Here is a 9,212-nt window from a genome sequence, read left to right as displayed (position 1 = left end):
CCAAATTCAGTGATTTCAAAGAAAAGTTTTTTAATAGAATATATTTGTTTTTTGTTTTTTTTCAAGTCAGTTTCTATTTAACCTATAGTTGGGACCCTAACAGATACTACCACTCCGGGTCAGAGTGGGCCTGGGAGCAATGGCAATTAAAGAGTGGCTCCACACTCCCCAAAACCCGCAAGCTGGGGCCTCACCATTGGATATAGTTTAAGGTCATATCCAGGACCTCTTTTAATAGTGTTTTCTATTCTGTCGGATGCTGTTCAAATCTCTCTACTTCTTAGCAAGATTTCCAAAGAATCGAACGAACTTTGTTCGTATTTGCTTCGAACGATGCATCACCGCAGTTGAGACTGTGAAAGTAACTTTACATTTCCATTCATTCATTCAATGTGACAACTCGTACATTTTTGTATTTTTTGTTTAGGATTCATTTTTCTTTGCGTATATTTTTGAAGGACATTCCCACATATCGATTTGGTGGCATGACTTTAATGTCTCCTTAATGCTACTAACATAATGTCGGCAAACTGCAAATAAATGTTGAATGTTATTGTTGTGGCCTGCAAGGGGTCACTAAGAAAGACTCGAACACGGATATGATTTTGAAAAAGGTATTTGTATTTACAACAAGACAAAATACACAGAGCACGAGGGTCGTAGTATGCCATATTGGCGTACTACGAAATACCCCCCTCCCCCGAGTGTGTATTTCTTGATATATTTATACTGTTCGGCAGTATCTTGTGTATGGATGAGTCCCCACAACAACCATGTATTAACCAACTGTTTCTTTTTATTATTCTTTCCAACACGTCTCATATTCGTCACTATAATAATACAACATACTTAACAATGGCTGCCACGTGCAAAAAAAAAAAAAAAAGAATAAAAAAATACTCCCAGCGTGTGCGTTATAAATTGAATAGTAAATATTCAAACTTTACAAAAGTATCTCCATCAATACAATAATGTATTTATAATAATGTATTTATAATAATGTATTTATAATAATGTATTTATAATAATGTATTTATAATAATGTATTTATAATAATGTATTTATAATAGCTATCTGGTGTTTAAGAATAGAAATGTTGTTCCATACATCTCACTAAACGAAGAGTTTATAAATGTAAATAGTTTTCCCCTTTGAAGATCGTCTTTGTTCAGTTTATATTGAAAAACTATATAAAAAATGTTTTGCTTTATTTTTAGCACTTGCGAAAATGGTACATTGACCTGTACAAATAAAACATGTTCCAGTAAGTAATACTTCTCAATTCAAACATATCAGTTTATTTGAACGTTGTTGATCATTGCAATTAATAATGGTTTCTAACTGGAGAAATGGTAAATGGGAAACATAGTTTAGTAAACAACTAAAAAAAAATGTATTATTGAAATAGTTTGGAATTATTTTGGAGATGAGTAAATTGTATAATTTTTATTTAATAAATAGTCCAAATGATTAAATAAAAAAATAGTTTGGAATTATTTTGGAGATGAGTAAATTGTATAATTTTTATTTAATAAATAATCCAAATAATTAAATAAAAAAATAGTTTGGAATTATTTTGGAGATGAGTAAATTGTATGATTTTTATTTAATAAATAGTCCAAATAATTAAATAAAAAAATAGTTTGGAATTATTTTGGAAATGAGTAAATTGTATAATTTTTATTTAATAAATAGTCCAAATAATTAAATAAAAAAATAGTTTGGAATTATTTTGGAGATGAGTAAATTGTATAATTTTTATTTAATAAATAGTCCAAATGATTAAATAAAAAAATAGTTTGGAATTATTTTGGAGATGAGTAAATTGTATAATTTTTATTTAATAAATAGTCCAAATAATTAAATAAAAAAATAGTTTGGAATTATTTTGGAGATGAGTAAATTGTATAATTTTTATTTAATAAATAGTCCAAATAATTAAATAAAAAAATAGTTTGGAATTATTTTGGAGATGAGTAAATTGTATAATTTTTATTTAATAAATAGTCCAAATAATTAAATAAAAAAATAGTTTGGAATTATTTTGGAGATGAGTAAATTGTATAATTTTTATTTAATAAATAGTCCAAATAATTAAATAAAAAAATAGTTTGGAATTATTTTGGAAATGAGTAAATTGTATAATTTTTATTTAATAAATAGTCCAAATAATTAAATAAAAAAATAGTTTGGAATTATTTTGGAGATGAGTAAATTGTATAATTTTTATTTAATAAATAGTCCAAATAATTAAATAAAAAAATAGTTTGGAATTATTTTGGAGATGAGTAAATTGTATAATTTTTATTTAATAAATAGTCCAAATGATTAAATAAAAAATAAATAAAAAATAAACAGTGTATTTATACAATGGTTTATTCTCTCAAAATGATGAAATTTCATAATTCATAATCAGATTCTATTTTTTAATAGTAACAAACAAAGCATGCAAGGTCTCCCTCCACGAGTGAAAAATTTACTTTCACCATGACTAATGTTTGTGCAACATTTCGAAAACTCCAAGGCATGGTTATTGAGAAAAGGATGAACAAACGAGCAGACGAATGATTTGGGGGCAATTTTACCCCTATAATCCCCATAAAGGGAACAACCAGAGTTATCCTGGAAAAACCGTTCTGGTAAAAATTTACTTTCTCAATGATTAATGTTTGTGCAAAATTTTAAAAAATCCAAGCCATAGTTATTGAGAAAAGTGCGAACAAGCGAATGGATTACTAGGTCAATCCCTCCTTTGTTGAGGGACCAAAAATAGTGACAAATAAATTACTTAGTCGCAACAATTGACAAGAAAACGTATAAACAAATAAAAAGGTAATTAACTTATCAACTTGTCTTTTTCTTCAATCAATAGTTGAAACGATTAGCAACATTCGAAGGACACAATAGAAAATCAGCAAATGTATGCTAGATATCTATATCTATAAAGTTGAGGTTCTTCTTGCTCTGACATTGATATTAAAAGCCTACCTTTTTCTATTTAAAAATTATTAAAACGACCTTCCTAATATAATTAGTTATGGATATGCGAGCGACTTCATGAAGGTTAACTAATTTCCATAGTCCTTTGAAAAACGAGCGTTCAATTATTTATTTTTTTACAATTATTAGATAAATGGTTTCATTTAACTATTACGTTTCTTTTTATGCATAGTTTCTATATTGTACATAATTGCATAGAATTTAAGATGAAAACGTTCTCACATAGTGACATGTTTTATATATATTTATATATGTATATAAAAGTGACCGTGTGTGTGTGTGTGTGTGTGTGTGTGTGTGTGTGTGTGTGTGAAACAAACTCCCCTCTGAATATTTGGTCTATAGACTTAAAACTTGATATATAGGGTATTTAGATCTCGGGAACACTTTCGGTTTGGTTTCTAGCCCGTAATAATAGTTGCTAAGAGGTCAAAATTGAAATCAAAAGTTGACTTTGGCAGGAGTAAATCAACTAACTTTTAAGCATGCATACATATACATTTTTAGCTTGAAGTCGCTTACTTTTTAACCTTTTTTTTTATTCATCTGGTGATAGCACAGATAGTAATGACGAAGGTTGAAGCACTAAATAATGACTAAGGTTGGGACGCTGAATGTTTTGGTTTTGATTCCAGCAGATGGCATCAAAGTCAAATATAATAGCTGTTTGACCGAAAAATTTAAATATTGAGCTGAGTTAATATCTGCAGTATTTCTGAGTATATGTTACTATCAGCTTCAGTTAACCTCTCTTATATTTTTTGTATACTACCTAAGTTTCTGAATTTGACTTGTCTATCAAACACTAATAATTCATTTTGTAGACTGCGACTATACCAGTTGGTCTGATTGGTCAAACTGTACTGAAAGTTGTGGCGGAGGTACAACGTTAAGAAAAAGGGAAAAGATTCCAAATGGTGGCAACAAATCGTGTGATGAACCTCTCGAAGAAACATACACCTGCAATAATATTTCATGTTCAAGTAAGCATTTTTTGCCAATTCTATAATCAATATGATTTTAAAACTTTCACTTCAGTATTCAATGCATTGTTTAATCTTGACAAGCATTTCATGTGAAGATCAAACAATCTATCAATAGAGATAAGACTTTGGCTTTTCACTGATAACATTTAAAAACTAAAATTTTAGAGACAAAACTCAATCCTGATATTCAAGATGAGATGTGTTTTCTCACTCTGCATTATTAAAAACAAAATAGCAACAATGGGAAATCGAAATCTATCTAACACATAAGTTGAAATTGATTTTCATAATGTGTATTATTTGGTTTATTCGAACTACTGTTCTCATCTTGGCTGTTATTCGCACAGCATTATAACCGATGTAACTTCCAACCTTCTTGAGTTGCATCTTGACAAATTCGGGAATCTACATAGAATTTTTACCCCTGTGTATTGAATAAAGGGTCCTATTCAGACTTCTGTTGCAGATTTCTGAGTTCAACAGAAAGATTCCCGAGTTCGACAAGATACATCTGAAGAAAGTCGGCAGTTACAACGGCTGAAAAGTTGTGCGAATAACACTCAAGATTAGAACAGTAGTTTTAATAATCCAATTAATACACATTATCAATCATTATCTCAAAAATTCAGAAACATGTTTTTCATAAATCTACCTGAAAAATTCAATGCTATAATATTTATGTTCTGGATTTTTTTAGATGAGGATAGGTTATTTAGATTATTGGACCTACTGTTCTCATCACAACATTTCGGTGAATGTACTCTCTGACCTTCTTCAGCTCTTAGAACTTGAAAACATTTATGTTAAATTTGGCAACCTGGATGGAGTTTCGATATCAGCCATAAACAGATATGTTAGAAAGACAGTTACTTACAAGTGATTGTAACTACCGCTTTTAGCCTTTACACCAGAGGTTCATGTGGATAATTTTAGTATAAATCCTGTATAAATTGATAGTCTTTTGGAAGTAGAAGGTTCAATCCTTATTGCAAGCAATACTAACTATATTTGTTATAAAATTGAAAACTATCAAAAATATAAGAATGAAAGTTAACAAAACCAATTTCTACACCCAGTACAACTTCATATTAAAAAACAATGTTTAAAAAAATAAATAAAATGCTTCCATTTCGTGTTGAAGAAAAACATTGTGTTAAATTAGTTTGGTTTGTTTATTTTATACAAACTTTTTGGTCGTCATTTTAATGGCAAAAAACCAATGCCTATAAACTTAATTTTACATATGCGCATAAGCCAGAAAGCCTCGCTGCATGCTTGAAAAGAAGTACTGCCACTTATGATCGTCTCTGACCAGTGTTTCAACTGCTAGGAGTGACATACATGTAACAACCCTTATCTGGTCGATCCATCTCTTTAGTGGTTGTCTTATTTTGAATGATTTTTTTTTTTTACATAGCTGAAGACTGGTAGCCAGGAAACAAGTCCAAAATACATTAATCTTTTTTTATTTTCAAACGACGTCGAAGATGAGTCTGTTCACTTCAAGCTTCTTTAAACAAGTCACTCTCTATGATTGATTGTAAGCTAGGTGGTATTTTACTTGGGGAGTGAGATAAATTATGGGTTCATACCCTTCCCCAACAGTATCATTGGGTAAATGACAACAAAAGATAATATTCACAATTTCATAGTTTCATGAGGAAAAATAAATAATCTAAAAAATAGAAAAAGTGTGATTTTAATTTGCAAACGAACATGGAATAAAATATAGATTAATAAAGCGAAAAGACAAAAGAAAATCACATTTTGTCAAATGTTTGTTCATATTTAATAACAAATATAAATACGCGTTAGCATATAATAAAGCAGGTAGTTGCCTTTTGCAGTTGTTGATCTGAGATTACTGAAGCAGGTCACCTTGGGGTTGTCTACAACCTCATATGAAAAATTAATACACATTTAAATGAAATTCCAATTCCTTGTTAAGGAATTGGAATTTCATTTAAATAAGTAAATAAAATCTAGTTTACGTTAAAATCATCGTAATTTTTCTCAAAAACATCTTCAACGATACCAGTTACTAGAAAAGGAACTCGAGAAAATCTTCATCTCTGACCCTTAAGATAGACACTATAATAGTTGATGTTCAATCATTTTTCTTCTTATTCATCATCATTGTTGTTAATAATAACAATAATAATAATAATAATAATAACAATAGTAATAATAATTTTATCGTCTTATTTCCCATGGTTAGGAGTCTGACGTTTTTTGGCAGCCTAGAATCTCCAAGCTTGGTGACTTTGAAAATTGATTCCGTTCAAATTCTGCTAAAATCTTTTGTTGATCATTTGCATCCAAGTTTCCTCGAGTTCTTCAACTTTTCTCTGGCCCTCCACTTCAATATGTTCTGACCAACATAGCCGACAGAGCATCAGAACTTGATCAAACTTTGGTATATTCAGTCTTGTTAGTCTCGTATTACGGCTGATACGCTCTGTCTGATCTGATCCGACATTGGATATCCATCTGATCATTGCTTTGTCATTATAACAAAGGCAGGTGACTGAGAACTGAACAGATGCCTAACACTCATCGTAATACAGCAGCACACACCTAAAACAGCTGCTATATATAATCCCCTGTATAATATAAGGATAACTTGCAATACCAAGATATAATTATGTAGCTGGCTTATTGCCTCCCATTTCCCAGTCTATATTTGCTATAGCTTAATTATTATCAGGGACGTGCAAGAGGGGGAGGGTATTAGAGGTGCCCAAACATTACGATATTTTTTTTTTCATTACTATAATTTTGCCGTTAGTTTCATTGAGTACCTGCCCTGAAAAAGTTCTCTGCACATAACTGATTATTATTAGTCAACAGTTAACCACAATAAAAATGCCAAACATGTAAAAATGGTTAGTATGTTATGCCAATCATTCATTCATAAACATTCAGTTAGTAAGACGAAATAAGATTCATTAACTAATTCTAAATTATGAATAAGATAGCAAAAATAATTTCATTTTAATGATTTTTATTTCTTCTGTTTTTTCAGGCACATGCAAAGTCACAAGAAGGGATGAGGTCATTACTTATAAGAATTGCAAGTCTACTAAAGTAATACAAGTGTTCTATTGTCTTGGAACTTGTGAATTGAATTCTCCTGAGATGAATGCCATGGAAGATTCTAATGAGCAAGTTATTCTGAGTAGTCCATGTCGCTGCTGCACTGGTGAACGTGGAGCAATGGAAAAAGTGCAGATGATCTGTGAAGATGGCTCGACTAAGGACTTTTATTTCTACCAAATGAAAAATTGCACATGTAAGACATATGTTTGTGCAATTTAATTTGGTAACATTTTATGCCTTCAAATAGAATTTAGTTATCCAATTAATATGACAAACTGCCACCTTGGCAAATAGAATGTTCTCACTGGAAATATCACATCTATTGTAATTAAAGGGTTTTTACTGGTTCAATATTGTTTGTAGTTTCCTTATAATAAACTAGTTCTGCTTATCCAGTGTTACTGTTTTTTTTTTTACTTTAAATTATATTTCTCTTTTCTTTTTACCAAATTAGTTTTTTGAAAAACAAGTCTGATAGCCATTAGTCACATGCTCTTGTGTAATGAATGAATGCGTGAATGTAGGATTGACATGAAAGTTTTAAAGATAAACTAAAATGACCGCAAAATGGGCTAAAATGACTTAAATAAATAAAAAGTAAATGACTTAGAATGACTTTAATCAACTTAAGGATGAATTGAATGACCTTAAGAATGACTTGAATGGCTTTGAGACTGACTAGTTGTAAAGTGGGTGATCATTTTACATTAAATTAATACAGAAAAGTGATCCCCCCACTTTATATCACAATAAGTACAGCATGTAGTAAGAACAGATACTACATTTTGAGATATTAAATCCTTTATTCATGTTAAAATACATTGAAAATCAACAATGAACAAAAAACTTAGGCACATGGCCAACTCAAAAGGGAGGGATTGTTAGTCATCCTTGTCACTCCAGAACTAAAAGAAATCAAGTTTCTCCCAGCTAGTATCTTCTTTCACCATAATACCGCATTCACCCTTTCATACTGGGGGACGTCCTACTTAACTCCCAATTTTTAAAACATTTTTATTGACGTGTAAAAACAAAAAAAGATAACAATAAAAATGGTACAATAATTCATTTGTGTCGAGAGCGGAGGGGGGGGGGTGATTAGTAGGACCCTCCCAACCCCGTCTAGTTGATAGACTGCCCGTTCCACTAGGTTTGTAAAAGGAACCTCGCTTCTGCAGGTCAGTCTCTAAGTGTGGATGCCCTCTAGATGGGGGTGAATGGAGAAAAGAAAATTTTGTGGGTAAGGAATGGAGGTTAGTTTGTATTTCTTTCTCTCCAAGATGGGTGAAATTTAGAGGAGGGGGTGGGGATCTTGGAAGCTTCCTAATCGGGGAGGGATGGAACACACACTCCGCTAGCTGAGAGGCTACTTGTTTAATTTTACTTTATGGAACTGCGCGTTCTACACGTATTCAAATTTGGCTCCTCTTCGTACACACAGACTTGCTACATGTATCCATCTTCTGTCAAATGCCGCGCGATGCAGCCTTCTTCCATCTGATCTTCACCCATAGTTGGTGTTTAAAGAAAGCGATCAGAACCTGATCAGAAAAAGATAACACCCTTGCAGACGTGACATCCAAATCACTATTCTCACCACGGCCAGGATCGTAACGTAGATCATTTGTCTTTCCTGATCCCACGGCGGCCTCACGTTGTCCATGACATTGGATACGGTAATTGGGCGAGGATGCTCAGGATCGATCCGAACCGTCACCTCGCTGATATACGACCAGTACCGGCAGAATTCGCGGCAATCAAAGAAAGCATGATCAGTTGTTTCTACGGCCGTTGTCCCACAACGGGGACAATCAGGTGACTCCAAAAACCCAGAACTGCATTGTATGTTGTTGAGTGGAAATGCATTTCGGGCTAATCGCCAGGTCAGAGAGAACTCCGAATTGTTCAGATGACTCGAACCTGGCACCCAGCTCCACGCGGAGCGGATCTCACTCTGCTGCCAACCCAAACGCGCGCATAGCGGGTCGGCGGCGGCCCCCTTCACTAGATCCCTGTGAAGTTCCCTACGGGTAGCAGTCACAAGGTCACTGGACCTTGGTAGTCGTTTTAGCACGGCTTGGCACTCTACACTTTGATCTTGGCCAAAAGGCCAAGAAAAGCTTAAAA

General features: G+C 32.4%; 1 protein-coding gene across 1 annotated transcript in view; it reads left to right on the top strand.

Moving 5' to 3' along the window:
* Positions 1 to 7,304, top strand: part of LOC145263032 (uncharacterized) — a 376,016-nt gene extending 368,712 nt beyond the window's left edge. The window contains exons 131-133 of the mRNA XM_080119864.1: positions 1,218 to 1,264; positions 3,825 to 3,983; positions 7,012 to 7,304. Of these exons, the coding sequence (XP_079975990.1) occupies positions 1,218 to 1,264; positions 3,825 to 3,983; positions 7,012 to 7,304 (499 nt within the window). The remainder of the gene's footprint in view (positions 1 to 1,217; positions 1,265 to 3,824; positions 3,984 to 7,011) is intronic.
* The last annotated feature ends 1,908 nt before the right edge of the window (positions 7,305 to 9,212 follow it).

Source organism: Euprymna scolopes, chromosome 38, assembly GCF_053919585.1.
Source record: "Euprymna scolopes isolate OS-2025 chromosome 38, ASM5391958v1, whole genome shotgun sequence".
Lineage (NCBI taxonomy): Eukaryota > Metazoa > Mollusca > Cephalopoda > Sepiida > Sepiolidae > Euprymna > Euprymna scolopes.
This window is presented reverse-complemented; position numbering and strand designations above follow the sequence as displayed.